The following is a 23,776-nucleotide window of genomic DNA, read 5'->3' as shown; positions in this document are numbered from 1 at the left end:
GGAATCCTCTCGCGAGCCTTCGAATCGAAGGTACTCATCAATCAGCATCTCGACAATGTGAGATCTTGAAAACGATCGACAAGAAGGGGGGAGGGCGTGAAGATAGATCTGACATTTCCTTGAACGATAACGGAAGTCGAGCTATCAGTTGCGTCAAGCTTGTCGTTACATCGTCTCTTTTTCACAAAAGTACTGCTCTCCACCATGTAAATATTTATTTATACCGTGAATCGTCATTTCTTATGCAAATTACAATGACGCAAGTATAACACTCAAGAATTGCTCGCAAAAAGTAGTACGACCGTGAACCGCGTCGACGGTGTAATATTAGTGATCGTACTTTAACTTAGTGCGGACTTTGCGTTGAAAACATCATTGGATCATTTTATACTGTAAAAACAACGTTTATCTGTTTTTACTTTTTCTTTTCTAAATTATAAGGTTTGCAGACAATTATCTAGGAATGGAGCTATCAATTTATAAAAGAAATGGCATTGATAAATAAATCAGAAAAAAAGAATTTATTGTTTAAAATTTTTATTTTTTATCAGAAAATACGTATCTATACAAAAAATTGTTACTTCACGTAAAAATTTTCAACATTTATAAAATAAAATTTATTTCTTAGATATTTTGAGATATAATATTGACGAAAATGATTTACTTAATTACTTTATAAGACTTAAAGAAATAGATGTTTTTAATTTTTGTTTGCAAACAAAAATTGTTCGTGAAATAAATAGTTTGATTGAAACATGCCTTGAGATCAACTAATCTGAAATTTTTTTGTGGTAGATGAAAAACATCTCGGATTGTTAAAAAGTTGAATTTAGTCAATTTTATTAGCTCAGTGGAATTGTTTGAATTTATTTGATTGGTTATTTATTCTGAAAATTTTTTAACTAGTTGCTCATAATGTTATTTGAATCCGAACTTTAATTAATTTATTGTTGCAATGCTGTCTATTATTCATTTATATAGAAAGAGTTTAGTTTAAAGCGTATACCGGCTTTAAATTGGAATTTTATTCATTTATAAACTGGGTAACGCAAGCGGAAAACGATAAATCACAGTTATACGTATACCACTAGCTGGAACAATGGTATACATCATACTTGCCTTATTAAAACAAGAGATTTTACGAAAGCACTTAATATAAAATTCATTTGGTTTATTGTTGTATGTTTTCATTGTTCTATACAAACGGTAAGATCTAAAATTGAATATTATATGTTATATTAGTTTTTTGCGCGGAAGAAAAAGCTATTGTACGGTACACAATTTTATTTTTACTTGATTAATATGCTATTTCTGTAATTTATCGTTTGTTTATTTCTTCTGAGTTTATGCAGCAGTATTTTTGCTCTCTCTTAGCGTTAAATTTAAAAGAAACGCAGCTATTTCATGAAAGCTACATTACTGGGGCTTGATGGCAACTTTATGGGCGTGTCCTATATACATACATATATATCTGTATTCTGTATTACTATGAGCATTTGTGCTAAAAGCAACGGTCAATTTTTAGATAGTAGTAATGCTTGCCATTCTAGCATCATGCATGTAGCATATTATATATTATGCGTTACCTATAAACTGAGACACAGCGTCGACGTAAGATAAGAGCGTGATCTCGTAGAATACGTGCCTCTACGTACTGCAACTGATGACGGTATTTACCAATACCGTCCACGTATTAAGCTCGTAAAAACTTTCATGCTATAGACATCTTACGGCCAATTAATTTCTCGATACTCGCTATCCATCTCGAAGCACGAGAAAAACAAAGACTCATTTTTCACCAGTTAGCGTTAATTATCTAATTTCTAAGTTTGCGACTTCTTAAAACTAATTTTTTTACGTATAATGCTAGCATTGATATTATCGGGAGATGAAAACCATACAGGAATATTTTGCGCTAAATACATGATGAGAATACGGGCGAAAAAGACTCACGATAGAGATCGCGAGAGACACGGTTACTCAATAATACTCATTCAAATAAAACTCAGAATGGGTTGACTATATTTAACGCGACACGGTGGAGAAATATAGGTTAAGGTTTTTTTTTTTAAAGCGTGATTGCCTCGGCATTGAGTTAGGGAGACGACTGTATCAGTGTTAAAATAGAAAAGCCTGCTCCATAATTGAACATCGAAATCTTGTTACTTTCGGTTTTGATCTCACTCAATTTTATTTTCGTTTTACTTTGATTTTTCAATTATCATCCTTTTCTACCCACGTATATGTAGCGCACTTTCAATCAGCCAAAAGTCCGGACGATAATATCCGTTTCCTATTTGCAATGAAAGATACAACGTGTAAAATGTAACGTACGTATCCGGTCTCTTTCAGAACTCAGGTCGTCAACGATGATGCTTTACGAATTTGTTGAAAATTTTCAACGAAACGTTTTTAATTGCTGTGTGTGAAAATATACTTTTTGTTGAATTGTGAAATACTTTTTGTTGAAATATGTACTTTGTGTTGAATTGTGTTTCAGTCACTTACATTAAAAACCATTAACGCGCATTTACATCTTGTTTTACTTTGCATCAATTTTAAGCGAGCTGTGCTTTTTACATCGCATGAATATCTTGTTTCACTCAGGTGGTGTGGAATTACTGCCATAAAAATGCCAGCGATCTAGGTATATGTATACATATACGACATACGTATATGCTTTTTTGGCGCGGCGTGAAATTTCGGTGAAATGTAAATGCACGAATCTTCTGGCAAATGGGTGTGTTTAATTGAATGTTAATTGACGGTTTGCTATTTATCGGGCTGTTTGATTTAGGAGAGCCGTGTCACATTTATGAGGTATGGGAATCGCCGATTTTTCACTAATAACCATCGATATTTGTCGTTCGTATTTGTCGAGCGCGGTTTCGAAATGGTTTACAGACAGTTTATAATTAAACGCAGTGATAGAAGAAAAATATTACATTAAAAATACATGTCCTCGGTAGAGATTTCACGTTCTGTGTTTTCATAGAAAATTAATATTTAACATTTTTATGGTGAACTGCATTTATTTTTGCATTAAAATAACTTATTTGTATAAGTTATTTTCGCAATATAATAATTTTATTTTAGATAATATATTAATTATACCATTTGTGAACAATATTTTACGAAATTAAAATATTCTTTATTTACAGCATTTCAAATTGTCAGTATAAAGAGAAATATAATAAAAATATTTTGTAATCTCGTTGATTAATACATAATTTTTATTTGCAAATCTATATTATATACGTTTAGCTATGTAAACATATATAAAAAAATAAGTCAAGAAAATATTCAGTCACTACATGTGACTTTATTTGAACATTTTGTTTTCATTTTTTTATCGGTAAAAATTTATTTAAAGATGTTTATTTTGAAGTTATTTGCAATATTTTTGCCGAAGAATACGTAAATAGAACGTGGGTAATTTTCGGAAATTTTCCCTATAATTAAATTAAAGCTGTAATATATAATGAAGAAAATAAATTTGTCATTTTAACTTCACAAAGAGTATAATTGAGGTTCTATATATTGGTTATATGTATATCTGGTAAAATAAATTATGCGTTGCGTAAATAAGTAAGAGCTTTTGTTCATCCAGATCTGCTCGCAGCGTAATCCGTATACATATAGCATTCCATACGTAACATTACCGTACAAACTAACTAATTAATGAATAAGTGGAGTTAGCTGTTGGCTGGATAATAAATGTACGCACTGCAAAGCCGATAACGTCTGTCAACTAGGCACTGCACGCTTATTTACGACGTTCTGAAGCGTTCCAATAATGCGTTTTTATGTTGATTGCACTTCAAGCTATAACAATGCTAGTAATTACGTGTACAATACAAATTTCATTATCTATTGTAAATATATTTTCCGTCATGATTAATGTTCATGTCACAGACGATTTCGTTCAACGTACATTTTCGACGGAAATAATTAATATTTGAAATACAATATACATATAACGATTATATTATTTGTATGACAAACTTTTACGAGTATCCCGACTGTGAGACTCGAAAGCTTCTTCGTTCAGCGCGTATGGCAAACGGTTTTATCGTAAAACGTCCAGCTTCATTATTTGTCTCGACACCTCGACCGGATGCAATAACGTTCATTTCTATGCAATAAAGTTATTACGGGTCGTGTCGTAGTCTAATGAAACGATTTCCTCAATAATGCGTTGAAATCTCTAACGGCGACGATTTATATCCATCCATTCTGCAAAGTTTCGCAGTAGTTATGCTTTATGTGATAAAATTGAAGCGATGATAACTTTCACGAACGATCGACAAATTGTCAGTGTTATAATGAATATCGAGAGCTAATAAAGTCAGACGCAAATGCAGAAAATATTCAGAATGTAGTGAAAATATAGGAGTATATATAAGTTTGGAACAATAACAAAGCGCGGAATATCAATTTTATAATTCCAATCAGGGAAACTATATCTTTTGTGCGAAGTTCTGTTATATTTGATTCTCCTTGGAAGATTTTAGTGCATTGATTTTTCATTTAATGTACAGGATTGATCTTAAGCCTAAGAAACTATCTTTAGAAACTATGTATTACTATATATATTAAGTCGTCTGTATAGTAATCTCCAATCTCCAGTTTAAATTCATATTTCTATATTAAGACGAAATTAAAGTATCCTCGACATTTTTTCTCGCCAATTGTAAGAAATAGGTGCTGACTAACGTAAAATATTAACAAAGGCTGCAATCATGTTTCTAGTTGTAGATCGTGACGCATGTTAAGTAGCCGTACGTTACAGAGTCAAATTATGCCGTAACGTGTACCGGACATTTATTACTTATCTTACTTTTGCGACTGCAATTCATTAATATTCCACGCGTCGTTTGCCGAACAGATGCCGGGAAACACAACGATGGGTAGCACGCTACTCGACGAGGAACTTCGTCGAATTCTGCAGGAACGTGAGCAAGAATGCACGAAGCTGAAAGCCGCGAATACGACGTTGCCGCTGCCGGGTAAAGTATTTTTCATGTTTGAAAATAAGCGAAATCGACCAAGCGGGAGCAAAAATGACGAGTAAAATTGCGCAGGGAGAGAGCGCACGCAACGCGCCTTTATTGTATGTAACGCGACATATCGTGAATTTTATCAGGCCCATTTGCTTCATCTTGGTGCTCGATCAGTTAATAGTGATTGCACATTAATATATCGAATTTTTCGTCTAGATTAGATGGTTCGTTTATACACGAGTCCATTGACAAATGATAGGAAAAAATGAAAGTATTAGCGTTACACGCGCGCGTGAATATCAATGCATGTGTTGAAGCGCATATACACGTATATATATATTTATATACATATAAAAATATATTTTTTATATACATATATATAAAACAGACAAGGAATTAAACATATATTTTATTAAAATGCTATATATAGCATTAAACGAGACCGTTATTCTTAATAAACTGTCTTAAAATTCTTTCTTCATACGTATACACAAAAAAATATAACGATCTCTAAGAGGAATTTACTACGACAAAGAGAAATGTTATTTATACAGCATCTTCACTTGTTCTTCTTTGACTTCATCGCTGCATTGTCTTTTTTTGCACAAGTGTGCGATCCGAACAAGAGATTTTTTAATTTTCGAAGAATAAACAGCGCGATATAAAGCACCGTGATAACTACGACGAATATAAAGGCGTAAACGTCTAGTAGACACTGTTGCCACCAATAGAGGTTAAGCGCCGGTGATTGAAGTATGTTTCCGTGTTTTGCGATATACTCTATCCAAAATACAGATGTATTCAAGGCACTCATCGGTCGATCGAGGAATTTCTTCGACAATTTTTTTACATTCTCACTGAAACGAGTAAAAGAAAAAAGTTTGTTAGTAATCACAATATAGCGGGGTTAATGTTTATATAGATAAAATCTATTATATTATGACAGAACTCAGAAATTTGTAATGAGCAAAATTTTTCATCACGTCACGTTTTTGTTTGATGCTGGATTATGAAATTTTGACTTTTTTGTAGCTATAAAAGTGCACGACTTTTATATAAATTTTATATTTTTCCTCTTTTTTTTATTCGTCCTGTCCGGTTGAAGCGTTTGTCCTTATTATTGAACCTTTACGCGTAAAACGTGTTTCATGTGGATTCGGGCAGTTGAAATGGATGTGGAATTTAAAGCACATTCCGATTGATTAGAATTGACTCACGATATGCATTGGAGAGTAAAGCAAGATTTGGTTACAATAGAGAGTACATGCATGCTCTGTTTATTCCGCGATATGAACGGTGCAACCGGTCGCGGATCAATAAATAGGCTAATAAGATTTAAAGCAGTAAATTTCGACTTTTCGAAGACCTTTTAATATTCTGATTGTTATTTGCACAATTTTATTATGTTAACGTTAAGTAGAATAACATTTTTTTTAGTTAAACAATATTTTGTTATTAGAAAAAATACTAAATGAAGTCAAATATAATAGACTTGTAATATATATTGTACGTATATATTATATTTGACTACATTTAGTATTTTTTCTAGTAACAAAACGTTGTTATATGAATTATAACGTTATTATCGCCGTTACTAAACGTAATATCTTATGTAAATTCAGCAGAGGTACTTACATTCTATGTTTGCCGTTTCTCTCGATCAATGTTATGATTTCATTAAACTCAGATGAACACGTTACAATTAGCAGACAATTGTACAATGACTTTCCAATGTTTATAATCTTTAAGGACTTACCGATAGGAGGGATCCTTCAGGATGTTATTTATTGCCGAAGTTAATTTTTCCTCGGTGACTTCGGTTACTGAATTAAGCGAAATAGCCACCTTCTTGTTGACATAATTTTTAATGTTGACGATTTGATCGCCAAACAGAGGGATACCAATCATAGGAACTCCGCAATAGACTGCCTCTTGCGTCCCAAAGATTCCGCCGTGCGTAATGAAAGCTCGTATGTTTTTATGCTCTGCGAAATTCATTTGTGACACTGTTTTTTTTCTTTATTGTGAAAATATTACGATTGGGAATTGAACAAATGCACAGTGCACGAAACTAATAATAATTTAAAAGATGATAGAGTATTTTTTCGTACAGAAAACCAATTATTTGATTTCTATTTAGTTCAATGTTTTAGGAATTTGATTTGACTGTACGTAATTTTTAATTTGCAAATATTACTGCAATATACAAAATTTTACGAATTTTTATCGGAAATCACGATCCTCGAAACAATTATGACGGAACAAAGTTCGTTACTTTGACACTCTATAACTCTAATGTGTGAGTACATAAGAGTGACTAGCAAGAATTACATACTGAGAACGGAGATCTGTGGGAACCACGATTGCGTCATGACGTTTTTTGGTAAACCTGGTAATAGATCCTCTTTCTTCGCGACCTTCATCAGTACGCGAACCGGGGCAATCTTCTCGAAGGACGCGTAAATTTGTTGTATCATTTCTTTAGGAAAAGTTTCGATCCTTACCATGGAACCGAATGTAAAGTAGATGCAGCCATCCTTGCTCTCGTCCAACCATTTTTGTACTTCCTATATACATATTTCTATATACATATTTTTAGAGCAAATAACGATGTTAAGTAATTCTTCCTGATTATCATGAGATATACACAGGATTATCACATGCACAACGCGCTACGAATAATGGAAAAAGCGATTCTCATTGAAACATACCGGTGACGGTGGATTATCATCGTCCTTGAGATGCAGACCGCCGACCTCGATCACGTTAGTGGTCATCGGTCTGATTCCGTTTAACGAGTGATGACTATTGACCAGATACAAAGCTACATCACTATATAAATCCTTGATATGCGGCAAGTCCATGCCGAAGTGCTCTTTTACAAATTTTAATTGGGTATTCGTATGATAATGCAGTTGCCAAGAGAGATAATTCGTCAATAGGAAATTTGTCAAACGTTCCTTGAAATTCATGTTTTGGCCGTACTCCGAGAAGAAGCTCGGGGTGTAAGCAGGATTCGCCGGATTGCCGGACACCTCGTTGAGCCAGTCATGGAAAACGCTGGCTACCGTGGCGACTATGGGAACTTTGAGATGACGGCCGAAGGCTAGATAACACGGTGCCGCGAACATCTGCACATATTGTCAATCGATTGATTAATTATTTGCGCTCATTAAATTACATTTTATATAATCACTTGCTTGATATTGAGTGCGCATCTTTGCACCGCGGATCATGATCATTTAACAATGCAGTTAAGTTACAGTTGGAACTTGACGCGATGACTTTGAGATATCACTCGTAGAGAGGAGAAACAAATTATCATTATGACACGTTGCGTCGCTGCAGGTGGCGAAGAGAAAAAATAGATATGACGTTCATATCTCAAGTAACAAGAGCGAATACGCGATATCACGCTGAAATATTACATCGAAATTACTGATTTAACGAGGCAATTCGGGATCGGTATTTATAGAACTCGGCTCATAACTATGAATTTTTCGCGAAATTTTTTGCGAAAATGGTGCTTTTCAACGACTGACAAGTTTGCTAACTATCTATTTAATTATGCGCTAACGTTAATTACGTCACATCTCTTGAGATTATAAAATCTTCGTGTTACGAGTATACCTACAGTTAACACATTTAGTCTATTCTTGCATCATTTATTCACTAATTTGCATTTAATCATTCGGAAACAAGTAAAAGCTCGTTAGAACCTCTAAACACTGTGATATTCACTGAATGAGGCAAATTGAATTGATCGTAACAAGTATCATACAATTCGTATCGAGATTCAAACGTTCCCGGTTTATTATATTGAGTGTGACAATTTCACGTGTCATAATACGCCAGTCATATTAGACAAATTTAGGGGGTTAACCTTCCAATTAATCTTCCCAGGCTGCAACTACCTCGAATCGCTTTGATTTGAGGTACTATAAGTAGGATTTATTTTGCTTTGCAAAATTAACGGGTAATAAAAAGTTATTAACAATATTATTAACAAAAAACGCGATTTTTTAAATTTTTTCTCAAATATCTTGAAAACTAAGCAAGATAGGGTAACTAACTATACGTACCTTTTTTGTAGAGCGTAAATTATCTACAATAATGATCTGAACAACATTTATCGTCAAGTTGGTCGTTTAGCTTGCACGCGCCTTCAAACTCCGAGACTCGGATCCTGAAAACTCTCGATTTCGTCGTCCGAGTCTCAGAGTTTGTCGGCGCGTACAAGCTAAACGACTGACTTGACGATAAATGTTGTTCAAATCATTATTGTAGATAATTTTATGCTTTACAAAAAAGGTATGTATAGTTAGTTACCCTATCTTACTTAGTTTTTGAGATATTTGAGAAAAAATAAAAAGAATCGCATTTTTTGTTGATAAGATTGTTAATAACTTTTTATTACCCGTTAATTTTGCGAAGCAAAATAAATCCCACTTATAGCTCAAATCAAAACGATTCATGGTAGTTGCAACCTGGAAAGATTAATTGGAATTAAGGTTCGATGTCTAATATGACTAACCTTTATTACATCTGTTCGTTATAGTTGCGCTTTCTGCTTTGTTTCGTTTCTCATTTTCCCTCCAGTGTGAATATACATATAACTGTTCCATTTTAAACGCAGAAAGCGCAAGGCGGTACAATTAGAACAAATATAGGTTTCTTATGCAAGAGCCTTGTTATTTTCATTATCGTAACTCTTAGTTTAATTTATTATATTAATATCTAATAAATATAGATATAGTTAAGTTAAATTGAGCTATAATGCAAATTAATTAATTAAAATTTCTAATTCGACTCATTAAACCAAGATGGAAACCAATTTAATTAAATTTATTTTAATAAATTATACAGTCTTTCCGTGATATATTATTTATATTATTTTAATGATATATAATAGCATAATATTTGCAGGCAGCATTTGCGTGCAAATATTCATATTTGCGGTGCCGCAGATCATATTTTAATGTCTCTCATTCTTGCGTCACGATATCTAAAATATTATTTAAGGTTGTATACAGTTGAATGTTGTGCAAATATATCGCAAAAGTTCAGAATTCATGAGTTGAATTAATTATCGAGACTTGACTCAAGCGTTGAAGAATCTTTATAGCAACGAAAAAATTGTTGTAAAAAATGCATAGTCATAAGAGTCCTAATGATTCGAGTTGCTTTGCAAAATTGGCAATTTTGATGTAACACTCGTATTTCGATATCCAGGTATTGTAAGAGAGCATTTGAATTAATAGCTTTACGATGGCCTCGAAATTATCATTATTATTATCATTGACATAATAGGGCGGGATTTTCTGTGTCAAAAGTTGCTTTTCGGTACTAAAACGCTGCAACTTTAATAAAATCAAACAGCGTTGTCTGTCGTGCGTAATAAATATTTAATAATTAGTGAATAATTAACGACTTGCCACGTTACAGGTTGTAGGGCGAGTCAGTTAATTAACATCTTATTAAAAGCGGTAATAATTTTTGTTTAATAATGTTATGTTTGCTTTTAATCAACCGCGTTTTATTTAACTTTATTAATTATCTCTGCATAATGTATATTAAAAATCAAGTTTTCTTTATTTATACAATTTTCCAACTACTATCTCTTTTATGTAATTTCATGATAAGAGTTTTATGGAATCGATTATATTGTCAGACTTTAGGTGCTAGTACTATCTTATCTCGTGATAATGGCCTTATGAATACGAATAAAGTTGTACCATTTTTTCGTTTGCGCTGATTACTAATTGTGTCGATTCTTTCGTATAATTTTTTTGTTTTTAATGAATACGTAATATTCTACTGGTTTTTTGCAGATTATATTTAATCATAAATTTTTTAGTTAAATAATGAGTTTTTCCTTTACAAAAATGTGTCGAATTATACTAATAGCTAATAGCTTTTGTGTTATAAAAGAACGCCGAAAGCTTTTCTCGCGGGTTAAGCTCCGAAGATACGAATAATTACAAAAATCTTATTCCGCATTTAGTATTAAATAAGTATTACTTAAAAATAAATTTAAAATTTAATTATAAAGGCCCTAAAAATTAAAAAATCACAAAATTTTAGAGGATACTAGATACAGTCGATAGTTCGATATCTTTTCGAAGATAAAAGTAACATGAAAAGTCACAAAAGAAATTTATAATTTATATAAAAAATGTAATTTTATGGCTACGTAGATATAATTAATATATTTAATTAAATTGAAATAGTAGAAATTTTCTTATGCAACGCAAGGATGATCGAACATATACTTGAAAACATTGAGCATACCTCTTGTATGACGATATCATAGGGGGGATCTTGCGGTGGGTTCTTAATCAGCTCTTGTATCTTTGGGTGGTCCATCAGCGCACAAATGGCGTTTCCAGCCATCGCAACAAACATGGATATAGACGGAGTGCTGAAACCTGCTTTTAAATCCGCCGCGCTCATATTGTTCATAACTTGTGGAAGACTGCCCTTCACGCTGATATCCGTGTAATTGGGTATCGGTTTTTCCAGCGGAAAATGCGTGACCACATCAACCTGATGACCGCGTCTCGCCAATTCCTTCATCAGTGCCTCTTGCATGATCCAATGACTCTTGCCTTGTAACGGGAACACACCGAGGATTCGGTAACCATTAGCGATTTGGTCGCATACCAAAATCGCAAAGAGAACCGATAGCAACACCTTCATGTTGATTTAGTGAGCTCGTCACGATTTCGCGTCACTATATATCACATCTAATAACGTTTGGCACCTTACGTAATCTCTGATATGCGTAGTGACTAGGCAGTACTTGTTATCGTAGCTACTTTAGCCAATCGCAATTACTCATCATACTTCTGGGGGGAACGTCAGCGGAACTGAAAAATAAAGTAACACAACGTGAGAATCGATGAAGATAAGGCTTCTTGCGTTTTATACACATTACAGATCGACTTTACCTGCTACCTGCTACTAAAAATTATTTCGCGCATAAATTATTGATATAATAATCTCCTTTGTTATCTCTTTGTTATCTACGTATGCATTTTGCACATGAAATTCCACATTGTTGTACAATTACGAAATAAACGCTTCAGTCGTAATTTTTGCGATTTCGTAAATGATACGTAACACTCTAAACTGTGTGCACAATGAAGAGAAATTATAATATTACTCACTATTCGATAACACACGACAATTTTGCATCAAATTGCAACGATCGGCGAAAGAGATGATTTAATGATCCAAAATATTGCTTACTGTCTGAGAGCTCGCAGAGAATGTCTGTCACAAGTTCATTGCAGTCAGTTGGGTAATGAATACTGACCGTTCTTCTGCTAGAGGAAAGATACACGATAATGGAGATGAGTGGAAGTGGTGATGGTGGTGGTGGTAAATAAACGCCTCAGGCATTGCGTTCCAAGCGTGCTGGAGTCCATCTGTCAAAGTTGATCTGAAAACTTCACGATATACGTAATTCAGAATATACATTTTGCAGATTATAATTTTTATTTTATTCTTTGTATTTTTTTGTGATACACACGATTTTTATCTGCATATATTCATGTGCGAGCATGCACACATACATACACGCACATACCTGCGCACACACACACACACATATATATATTTATATTATTTATATTTTGATTTAATATTTTTAAATTTTATTATATTAAGAATTTAAAAAAGTTAAATTAATTTTAAATTTATTTGAAAAATTAAAGAAATAAAAAGAGAAATTTAAAATAAATTAAAGAAATAAGAAATATAGGGTAACTCGAGGGAATATGCCACACTTAAGAAAAATATGATTTTTTCTTATTTCTGTTTCTTTTTGAGGTATCTTTGCATACTGGTCTTTTTTTCCTTCTTTTATCTGTTTTTTTATATATGGTTTTAATGAAATATTTTGATTGTTTACTATTAAAAAGAAAGAAATACAAAAGTGTTGCAAAGTGGCATATTACCCACCCATGTGGGTAATATGCCACATAGTATAGGATAATATGCCACATATACAAACATGTATAGTAATTTAACTTTAGAAGGGCATTTTTGTCTAAAAACATGTAAAAGAATATTTTTATTACTTTCTTTGCATTTCAACAGTACTCTGTGTGCTACAAGTAGTCTAAAGTATTCGGAATGCAATTTTGCAAAATATTAAGTACGTAGCTTATAATATTCTTAGCGCATGAAATAAACGTGTTTATTCAACATTTTTCAATAGTTTTTCATCATTTTTTCAACATTTTTCCAATATTTATACGGCAAAATATTTATTTATACTGTTTACAGCTTCCTAACCGACTAGCAGTATCCTGCTACTCGGTTAGGAAGCTGTAAACAGTACTGGCATTTTACCCCTATCTAAGTAGTGGTATATTCCCCCAAGATGCAGTTTTATATTAAAATGAGCCTGTATTATACGATTGCCAGTAAAACAAATTGGCGACGTACTTAATACTTTCATCCTAACCAATATTAATAGAATGACAAGCTAATCGAGTTAAAAATAGTGTAATGCTTGAAGAATATCTTATATAAAACACTAAGAAAATTCTAAAAAGCACGTTATATCTGTCATACTTGTCATACTGTACTTACCCCGTAAAAACTATAATACTGATAGGAAGTAAGTAAAACTTGGGCAAAACGTCAGATATAATATTTTTAACAATTTCACAGTATTTACAACAATGCTCCTAGCCGCTTTGTTAAACATAACGAGTGGCATATTCCCCACACTGGCATATTTCCCCCAGTTACCCTAACAAATATAGACCGCCAAAATTTATATTAAGATTGTTAATTAATTGAATTATTATAATTTATATTTTTTTCAAAAGTTTTTTGATTAATTTTATTATATATCATCACTACACATGTAATATCAAATATCATAATAATATTTGTATGTGTAAATGTTCTTTCTGGTTAAATTACTGTATTTTTAAAGTATATATTGGTGAATTTTGGAAAAAATAGATGTCTAAAATTAACTTTGTTCAAAAATAGACGTGAGATCAATGCAATTAATCAAGTACATAATATACATATAGTGTCAATGTTATGATCTGAATTACAATTTTTAGTACTGCTATCTATATATTAAGCAAGAAGTATTTAGCTCATTTGCACTTTGTTATATTAATTCGTTGGTTCTCTGCATGTATATTAATATAATAAACGCTGAAATATCCAGATGAGAAGTTAAGGAAAAACTTAACATCGAGACTCAAGAACTTGGCGTGCCTAAATAAATAAATTGAGCTTCACTATAAATATTAAAAATGCTATTAGTTTTTATAAACATTATTGGATATAAATGTCTGCGCTATAGTTCTAGAAACAAATCTCCCTTAAAAAATATGTGTGTATATATATATATATATTATATATAAAACAGACAAGTAATTAAACATATATTTTATTAAAATGCTATATATAGCATTAAACGAGACCGTTATTTTTAATAAACTGTCTCAAAATTCTTTTTTCATACGTATAAAAAAAATATAACGATCTCTGAGAGGAATTTACTACAATAAAGAGAATTGTTATTTATACACCATCTTCACTTGTTCTTCTTTGACTTCATTGCTGCATTGTCCTTTTTTGCACAAGTGTGCGATCCGAACAAGAGATTTTTTAATTTTCGAAGAATAAACAGCGCGATATAAAGCACCGTGATAACTACGACGAATATAAAGGCGTAAACGTCTAGTAGACACTGTTGCCACCAATAGAGGTTAAGTGCTGGTGATTGAAGTATGTTTCCGTGTTTTGCGATATACTCCACCCAAAATACAGATGTATTCAAGGCACTCGTCGGTCGTTCGAGGAATTTCTTCGACAATTTTTTTACATTCTCACTGAAACGAGTAAAAGAAAAAAGTTTGTTAACAATCAATATAGCGAGGTTAATGTTTATATAGACAAAAATCTATTATATTATGACAAAACTCGGAAATTTGCAATGAGCAAAATTTTTCATCATATCACGTTTTTGTTTGACGCTGGATCGTAAAATTTCGACTTTTTAGTAGCTATAAAAGTGCACAATTTTTAGATAAATTTTATAATTTTCCTCTCTTTTTTTATTCGTCCTGTCCGGTTGAAGCGTTTGTCCTTATTATTGAACCTTTACGCGTAAAACGTGTTTCATGTGGATTCGGGCAGTTGAAATGGATGTGGAATTTAAAGCACATTCCGATTGATTAGAATTGACTCACGATATGCATTGGAGAGTAAAGCAAGATTTGGTTACAATAGAGAGTACATGCTCTGTTTATTCCGCGATATGTACGGTGCAACCGGTTGCGGATCAATAAATGGGCTAATAAGATTTAAAGCAGTAAATTTCGACTTTTCAAGTTTTTTTAATATTCTTATTGTTAGTTGCACAATTTTATTATGTTAACGTTAAGTAGAATAACATTTTTTTTTAGTTAAACAATATTTTGTTATTAGAAAAAATACTAAATGAAGTCAAATATAATAGACGTATAATATATATTGTACGTATATTATATTTGACTTTATTTAGTATTTTTTCTAATAACAAAATGTTGTTATATGAATTATAACGTTAATATCGCCGTTACTAAACGTAATATCTTATATGTAAATTTAGCAGAGGTAAATTCTATGTTTGCAGTTTCTCTCGATCAATGTTATGATTTCATTAAACCCAGATGAACACGTTAAAATTAGCAGAAAATTGTACAATGACTTTCCAATGTTTATAGTCTTTAAGGACTTACCGATAGGAGGGGTCCTTCAGGATCTTATTTATTGCCGAAGTTAATTTTTCCTCGGTGACTTCGTTTATTGAATTTAGCGAAATAGCCACCTTTTTGTTGACATAATTTTGAATGTTGATGCGTTGATCGCCAAACAGAGGGATACCAATCATAGGAACTCCGCAATAGACTGCCTCTTGCGTCCCAAACATCCCGCCGTGCGTAATGAAAGCTCGTATGTTTCTATGCTCTGCGAAATTCATAGTGACAGTTTTTTTTCTTTATTGTGAAAATATTACGATTGGGAATTGAACAAATGCACAGTGCACGAAACTAATAATAATTTAAAAGATAATTATAGAGTATTTTTTCGTACAGAAAACCAATTATTCGATTTCTATTTAGTTCAATGTTTTAGGAATTTGATTTGACTGTACGTAATTTTTAATATGCAAATATTACTGCAATATACTAAATTTACGAATTTTTATCGGAAATCATGATTCTCGAAACAATTATGAAGGAACAAAGTTCGTTACTTTGACACTCTATAACTCTAATGTGTGAGTATACATAGTAGTGACTGGCAAGAATTTATACATACTGAGAACGGAGATCTGCGGGAACCACGATTGCGTCATGACGTTTTTTGGTAAACCTGGTAATAGATCCTCTTTCTTCGCGACCTTCATCAGTACGCGAACCGGGGCAATCTTCTCGAAGGACGCGTAAATTTGTTGTATCATTTCTTTAGGAAAAGTTTCGATCCTTACCATGGAACCGAATGTAAAGTAGATGCAGCCATCCTTACTCTCGTCCAACCATTTTTGTACTTCCTACATACATATTTCTATATACATATTCTTAGAGCAAATAACGATGTTAAGTAATTCTTCCTGATTATCATGAGATATACACAGGATTATCACATGCACAACGCGCTACGAATAATGGAAAAAGCGATTCTCATTGAAACATACCGGTGACGGTGGATTATCATCGTCCTTGAGATGCAGACCGCCGACCTCGATCACGTTAGTGGTCATCGGTCTGATTCCGTTTAACGAGTGATGACTATTGACCAGATACAAAGCTACATCACTATATAAATCCTTGATATGCTGCAAGTCCATGCCGAAGTGCTCCTTTACAAATTTTAATTGGGCATTTGTATAATAATGCATTTGCCAAGAGAGATAATGCGTCAATAGGAAATTTGTCAAACGTTCCTTGAAATTCATGTTTTGGCCGTACTCCGAGAATAAGCTTGGAACGTAAGCAGGATTCATCGGATTGCCGGACACCTCGTTGAGCCAGTCATGGAAAGCGCTGGCTACCGTGGTGACTATGGGAACTTTGAGATGACGGCCGAAGGCTAGATAACACGGTGCCGCGAACAACTGCACATATTGTCAATCGATTGATTAATTATTTGCGCTCATAAATTACATCTTATATAATCACTCCCTTGATATTGAGTGCGCATCTTTGCACCGCGGATCATAATCATTTAACAATGAAGTTACGTTACAGTTGGACCTTGACGCGACTTTGAGATATCACTCGTAGAGAGGAGAAACAAATTATCATTATGACACGTTGCGTCGCTGCACGTGGCGAAGAGAAAAAATAGATATGACGTTCATATCTCAAGTAACAAGAGCGAATACGTGATGTCACGCTGAAATATTACATCGAAATTGCTGATTTAACGAGGCAATTCGGGATCGGTATTTATAGAACTCGGCTCATAACTATGCATTTTTTGCGAAATTTTTTGCGAAAATGGTGCTTTTCAACGACTGACAAGTTTGCTAACTATCTATTTCATTATACGCTAACGTTGATTACGTCACATCTCTCGAGATTATAAAATTTTCGTGTTACGAGTATACCTACAGTCAACACATCCAGTCTATTCTTGCATCATTTATTCACTATTTTGCATTTAATCATTCGGAAACAAGTAAAAGCTCGTTAGAACCTCTAAACGCTGTGATATTCACTGAATGAGGCAAATTGAATAACGTAACAAGTATCATACTACTCATATCGAGATTCAAACGTTCCCGGTTTATTATATTGAGTGTGGCAATTTCACGTGTCATTACATCTGTTCGTTATAGTTGCGCTTTCTGCTTTGTTTCGTTTCTCATTTTCCCTCCAGTGTGAATGTACATATAACTGTTCCATTTTTAACGCAGAAAGCGCAAGGCGGTACAATTAGAAAGAATAGGCTTCTTATACAAGAGCCGTGTTATTTTCATTATCGTAACTCTTAGTATAATTTATTATATTAATATTTAATAAATGTAGATAGAGTTAAGTTAAACTGAGCTATAATGCAAATTAATTAATTAAAATTTCTAATTTGACTTATTAAACCAAGTTTTATTAAACCAAGATGGAATCCAATTTAATTAATTCATTTTAATAAATTATACAGTCTTTCCGTGATATATTATTTATATTATTTTAATGATATATAATAGCATAATATTTGCACGCAGCATTTGCGTGCAAATATTCATATTTGCGGTGTCGCGGATCATGTTTCAATGTCTTTCATTCTTGCGTCACGATATCTAAAATATGATTTAAGGTTGTATATAGCCGAATGTTGTACAAATTCGCAAAAGTTCAGAACTCATGAGTTGAATTAATTAACGAGACTTGACTCAGCGATGAAGAATCTTTATAGCAACGAAAAAATTGTTGTGAAAAATGGATAGTCATAAGAGTCCTAATGATTCGAGTTGCTTTGCAAAATTGGTAATTTTGATGTAACACTCGTATTTCGATATCCAGTTATTGTAAGAGAGAATTTGAATTAATGGCTTTACGATGGCCTCGAAATTATCATTATTATTATCATTGACATAATAGGGCGGGATTATCTGTGTCAAAAGTTGCTTTTCGGTACTAAAACGCTGCAACTTTAATAAAATCAAACAGCGTTGTCTGTCGTGCGTAATAAATATTTAATAATTGGTGAATAATTAACGACTTGCCACGTTACAGGTTGTAGCGCGAGTCAGTTAATTAACATCTTATTAAAAGCGGTAATAATTTTTGTTTAATAATGTTATGTTTGCTTTTAATCCAACCGCGTTTTGTTTAACTTTATTAATTATTTCTGCATAATGTATATTAAAAATCAAGTTTTTTTTATTTATATAATTTTCCGATTACTATCTCTTTTATGTAATTTCATGATAAGAGTTTTATGGAATCGATTATTTTGTCGCACTTTAGGTGCTAGTACTATCTTATCTCGTGATAATGGGTTTATGAACACGAACAAAGTTGTACCATTTTTCCGTTTGCGCTGATTACTAATTGTGTCGATTCTTAAGTATAATTTTTTTTTTTTTAATGAATATCTAATATCTTACTGGTTTTTTGCAAATTATATTTAATCATAAATTTTTTACTTAAATAAAGTTTTTTCTCAACAAAAATGTGTCGAATTATACTAATGGCTTTTGTGTTATAAAGAACGCCGAAAGTTTCTCTCGCGGATTAAGCTCCAGAGATATGAATCAAAAATCTTATTCCGCATTTAGTATTAAATAAGTTTTACTTAAAAAGAAATTTAAAATTTAATTGTAAAGGCCCTAAAAATTAGAAAATTACAAAATTTTAGAGGATACTAGATACAGTCGATAGTTCGATATCTTTTCGAAGATAAAATCAACATGAAAAGTCACCAAAAAAATTTATAATTTAATTATATTAAAAATGTAACTCCATGGCTACGTAGATATAATTAATATATTTAATTAAATCGAAATAGTAGAAATTTTCTTATGCAACGCAAGGATGATCGAACATATACTTGAAAACATCGGGCATACCTCTTGTATGACGATATCATAGGGGGGATCTTGCGGTGGGTTCTTAATCAGCTCTTGTATTTTTGGGTGGTCCAACAGCGCGCAAATGTTGTTTCCAGCCATCGCAACTAAATTGGATATAGACGGAGTGCTGAAACCTAGTACTTCCGCCGCGGTCATATTGTTCATAACTTGTGGAAGACTGCCCTTCAGGCTGATATCCGTGTAATTGGGTATCGGCTTTTCCAGCGGAAAATGCGTGACCACATCAACCTGATGACCGCGTCTCGCCAATTCCTTCATCAGTGCCTCTTGCATGATCCAATGACTCTTGCCGTGTAACGGGAACACACCGAGAATTCGGTAACCATTAGCGATTTGGTCGCATACCAAAATCGCGAGGAGAACCGATAGCAACACTTTCATGTTGATTTAGTGAGCGCGTCACGATTTCGCGTCACTATATGTTACATCTAATAATGTTTGGCACCTTACGTAATCCCTGATATGCGTAGTGACTAGGCAGTACTTTTTATCTTAGCTACTTTAGCTAATCGCAATTACTCATCATACTTCTGGGGGGAACGTCAGCAGAACTGAAAAATAAAGTAACACAACGTTAGAATCGATAAAGATAAGGCTTTTTGCGTTTTACGCGTTACAGATGAACTTTACCTGCTATCTGCTACTAAAAATTATTACGCGCATAAATTTATTGATATAATAATTTTCATTGTTGCCTCTTTGTTATCTACGTATGCATTTTGCACGTAAAATTGCACATTGTTGTACAATTACGAAATAAACGCTTCAGTCGTAATTTTTGCGATTTCATAAATGATACGTAACACTCTAAACTGTGTGCACAATGAAGAGAAATTATAATGTTACTCACTATTCGATAACACACGACAATTTTGTATCAAATTGTAACAATCGGGCAAAAGAGATGATTTAATGCTCCAAAATATTGCTTACCGTCTGATATCTCGCAGAGAATTTCTGTCACAACTTCATTGCAGTCAGTTGGGCAATGAATACTGACCGTTCTTTTGCTAGAGGAAAGATACACGATAATGGAGATGAGTGGAAGTGGTGATGGTGGTGGTGGTAAATAAACGCCTCAGGCGTTGCGTTCCAAGCGTGCAGGTGTCCATCTGTCGAAGTTGATCTGAAAACTTTCACGATATACGTATTTCGGAATATACATTTTGCAGATTATAATTTTTATTTTATTCTTTGTATTTTGTTGTGATACACGATTTTTATTTATATATATTTGTGCGCTCGCATGCACACATACATAGACACATACATACACGCACATACGCGCGCACACACACATCTATATGTATATTATTTGTATTTTGATTCAATATTTTTAAATCTTATATTAAGAATTTAAAAAAGTTAGATTAATTTAAAATTCATTTAAAAAATTAAAGAAATAAAGAGAGAAATTTAAAATAAATTAAAGAAATAAGAAATATAACAAATATAGACCGCCAAAATTTAAATTAAAATTGTTAATTAAATTATTATAATTTATATATTTTTTTCAAAAATTTTTCGACTAATTTTATTATATATCATTACTACACATACAATATCAAATATTATAATAATATTTGTATACGTAAATGTTTTTTCTGGTTAAATTACTGTATTTTTATTCTCCGCGCTATTTCTATCAACTAATCTTTATACTTGTACAACTGGTACAATTGAAACTTTTATAACTTGTACTTATATACCTACAACTGGTATACTTGACTTTTTACGCTATTAGTAAAGAAACAAGTTTATATTAGACAACAGAAATGCTTTACGTGCGTATATGGTTGAACAAAATGTAATTGATGAAATACAATAAAGTTTACGATATTTTAATAATTATTATAAACTTTTTTATATTAACTTTTGAAATTTACGTATATACTAACGTTCAGTCAGTAAAATGTTGGAACTTAACATTTTTATATCTTTTTAACATTTTCACATAACACTTAAAATTCATTGCTTTTTATGCAAATTTTTTTGTACAAGCACACATAATGCGTAAATGTGATGCAAAATAAAGTTACAATTGGAATTATCTGGATTGCATTTTATAAGCTTTCATTCCCTATATAAAAATAAAATTTTTAAATTAATCTTCTGTTTGCAATTAATATGTAAGTTTCATCAAAACAATTTTCCTAATGACATCTTCGGTTAAGATTTTTTAACAATTTAAGAATGAATTTTGGTCCAACAAAAATTTAGTAACAGGCCATTTGTAGTAAATTGTTTTTATTTTCCTACATTTTAATAAAATAATTCAACCTTAAAATTCTATTAAAATAAATCTTGTTTGAGATTAATTAAAAGATGAATTTTGCTATACATTTATTTTTTTATTTCGCTGTAAGAGATCTATAGATTTAAAAAATTACTTCTGTTCTGAACTGTTTGCAAGAGATCCGATCAAGAGAATTTTTGCAAATTTAATTGCATAAAGTTCTCTCGATCATATCGAAAGATTCCACAAACCGTAAAGATATAAGAATTTCCAAAATGTTACATACCTTGAAACAGTTTCTGACGTGAAATGCTCGCCAAAATGATCTGTTAGGCGTTTGGGAAATGCAAAATGTGCTCTACATGAGATAAAGAGACATTCTATGTCCGACATATAAATGTTAAAGTTCATGTGACACATGAACAAAATTTTTGTAATGTAAACGGACTCAAACATTAATCCTGGAAAATTTGTTCTATCTCCGTAATATTAACTTTTCAAAATGTGCGGTTATCTGGCTTCGTGGAATTCGAAAGGGAAAATGTTCTATGTGGCTTTTTCAGTTATTCTTTCTGTACGATCGCGTATGTCGCCATTCTCTCAGACTATAGCCATACGATAGAAAGAAGAAAGTGATTTATTTTCAATAAAAGTTAGCGCGAAATCGCAAGAGATCTCGGATGAAATCCATGTTATCAGCGTTTCTTTGAAACTTGAATCCTGCGAGCAAATGCGAACTTTCTCGAGCTTGTAACCACGATGGAATCCCTTAAACGTGATTTTGCATTAATACAGAGCAAAGTTAGTTTATCTTTTCTACATGGATTCTTGTACTCTTTTTATGCATTTATGAATAGTTTATATATACGAAGAAAACGTATTAAGATACAAATAACAATTAAAAAAAAAACATACAAGCTCAAGATATATTAAGACATGATATTTTCATATCATGTGTCTTGATATTCCATATCAGTTATGAAAATATGTAATAGGGTATGCTATAATTTATAATATATCTTGGATTATATAAATCGGTCAGATTTTATGTGCGCCTGCAATACTTTTGTACAAGTGCAGATCGGCCTCGAATTTGTTCTATTCTCCTAAACGAGAAGATTTTATGAGCCTCTTACGGATCTCGTGTATGTAGGGAACGTGTCTTTTGTGCTTCGGGATATATATCTTTTTTAGTGGTCATGAGTAATATGTTACGAATTGTCTTTTTTTACGACCGTCATATATTGCATGAGAAAATTTACCCAATTTGCTGTAGTCAACTGACGCGGCGCTATGATATTTTCCTTACGATGTCATTATATTGCTACGCAATTTTTTATATGTTGAGATTTAATCTCGGCGCGCTGTCAAACGTTAACAAACGCATTTTACGAGGTCATTGACCTAACATTCTGTTATAATCTTTTATTCAAACTCTTATTTCAGAGCCATATTGTCGACTCACTTTCGATGGATGGTCTTGTTGGCCGAACACTCCAGCGGGATCAACAGCTTATATACCATGTCCCGATTTCATCACTGGCTTCGATGCATCACGTAAGTACACGCCAGTAGCTGTAGCAATGCGATAAAATTAATCACGCTGTCGTTTTTTCTCTTTCCGATGAACAATCAGTCGTTATTAATGGTCGTTATAACTAATGACTACTACTGTTATTTTTTATTTGAAATTCTACTTGCTCGAGTGAAATAAGTCTTGGTTGTGTGTAATTAACATACGGCAACTATCTTTATATTTTTTCGAAAAGATGATTCGAGAAATCACACCTAGGCATTTCAAATTTCTCTTATCTTATATCTTTACCATTTCTTTTCCCTCTCTCTTTCTCTTTCTCTTTCATATTACAGATAATAATAAATGACTTGCATTTTTATAATATACATTAATTGATAATC

The 23,776-nt window shown here is 32.5% G+C and overlaps 3 protein-coding genes across 12 annotated transcripts in view; 1 reads left to right on the top strand and 2 right to left on the bottom strand.

Moving 5' to 3' along the window:
- Positions 1 to 23,776, top strand: part of Dh31-r (Diuretic hormone 31 Receptor) — a 91,438-nt gene that overhangs the window by 13,544 nt on the left and 54,118 nt on the right. For 5 of the 7 annotated variants that reach the window (XM_071795763.1, XM_071795741.1, XM_071795754.1 and 2 more), the window contains 2 exons: positions 4,889 to 5,009; positions 23,306 to 23,416. In XM_071795763.1, the coding sequence (XP_071651864.1) occupies positions 4,889 to 5,009; positions 23,306 to 23,416 (232 nt within the window). The remainder of the gene's footprint in view (positions 1 to 4,888; positions 5,010 to 23,305; positions 23,417 to 23,776) is intronic. The other 2 variants (XM_071795770.1, XM_071795789.1) reach the window with 1 other exon arrangement.
- LOC139823295 (UDP-glucosyltransferase 2-like) lies at positions 5,339 to 12,409 on the bottom strand. Of its 3 annotated transcripts, XM_071795704.1 has the most exons (7): positions 12,255 to 12,401; positions 11,954 to 12,134; positions 11,295 to 11,872; positions 7,715 to 8,134; positions 7,339 to 7,570; positions 6,760 to 6,988; positions 5,339 to 5,860 (listed from the first exon to the last, which is right to left on the bottom strand). In XM_071795704.1, exons 3-7 carry the CDS (start codon positions 11,700 to 11,702, stop codon positions 5,563 to 5,565), a joined length of 1,587 nt encoding a protein of 528 aa, XP_071651805.1. In that variant the 5' UTR covers positions 11,703 to 11,872; positions 11,954 to 12,134; positions 12,255 to 12,401; the 3' UTR covers positions 5,339 to 5,562. The 3 variants fall into 3 exon arrangements, with proteins under 3 accessions (XP_071651805.1, XP_071651784.1, XP_071651795.1); XM_071795683.1 differs by lacking the exon at positions 11,954 to 12,134 and having other exon boundaries at positions 12,255 to 12,409; XM_071795694.1 differs by lacking the exon at positions 11,954 to 12,134 and having other exon boundaries at positions 12,173 to 12,327.
- On the bottom strand, positions 13,656 to 20,709 carry LOC139823303 (UDP-glucosyltransferase 2-like). Of its 2 annotated transcripts, none has more exons than XM_071795718.1 (6): positions 20,557 to 20,709; positions 19,600 to 20,174; positions 16,723 to 17,142; positions 16,347 to 16,578; positions 15,764 to 15,992; positions 13,656 to 14,872 (listed from the first exon to the last, which is right to left on the bottom strand). In XM_071795718.1, exons 2-6 carry the CDS (start codon positions 20,002 to 20,004, stop codon positions 14,575 to 14,577), a joined length of 1,584 nt encoding a protein of 527 aa, XP_071651819.1. In that variant the 5' UTR covers positions 20,005 to 20,174; positions 20,557 to 20,709; the 3' UTR covers positions 13,656 to 14,574. The 2 variants fall into 2 exon arrangements, with proteins under 2 accessions (XP_071651819.1, XP_071651829.1); XM_071795728.1 differs by lacking the exon at positions 20,557 to 20,709 and adding an exon at positions 20,254 to 20,357.

This window comes from Temnothorax longispinosus, chromosome 1 (genome assembly GCF_030848805.1).
Source record: "Temnothorax longispinosus isolate EJ_2023e chromosome 1, Tlon_JGU_v1, whole genome shotgun sequence".
In the NCBI taxonomy this organism is placed as follows: Eukaryota; Metazoa; Arthropoda; class Insecta; order Hymenoptera; family Formicidae; genus Temnothorax; species Temnothorax longispinosus.
This window is presented reverse-complemented; position numbering and strand designations above follow the sequence as displayed.

Excerpts from the sequence above, each read along its gene's own strand:
- LOC139823303 (XM_071795718.1), bottom strand. The coding sequence starts at position 20,004 with ATGAAAGTGTTGCTATCGGTTCTCCTCGCGATTTTGGTATGCGACCAA. Across the intron at positions 17,143-19,599 it reads ATGATATCGTCATACAAGAG|TTGTTCGCGGCACCGTGTTA; the intron begins GTATGCCCGATG and ends CAATATGTGCAG. Across the intron at positions 14,873-15,763 it reads CTGAAGGACCCCTCCTATCG|TGAGAATGTAAAAAAATTGT; the intron begins GTAAGTCCTTAA and ends TACTCGTTTCAG.
- LOC139823295 (XM_071795683.1), bottom strand. The coding sequence starts at position 11,702 with ATGAAGGTGTTGCTATCGGTTCTCTTTGCGATTTTGGTATGCGACCAA. Across the intron at positions 7,571-7,714 it reads ATGATAATCCACCGTCACCG|GAAGTACAAAAATGGTTGGA; the intron begins GTATGTTTCAAT and ends ATATGTATATAG. Across the intron at positions 5,861-6,759 it reads CTGAAGGATCCCTCCTATCG|TGAGAATGTAAAAAAATTGT; the intron begins GTAAGTCCTTAA and ends TACTCGTTTCAG.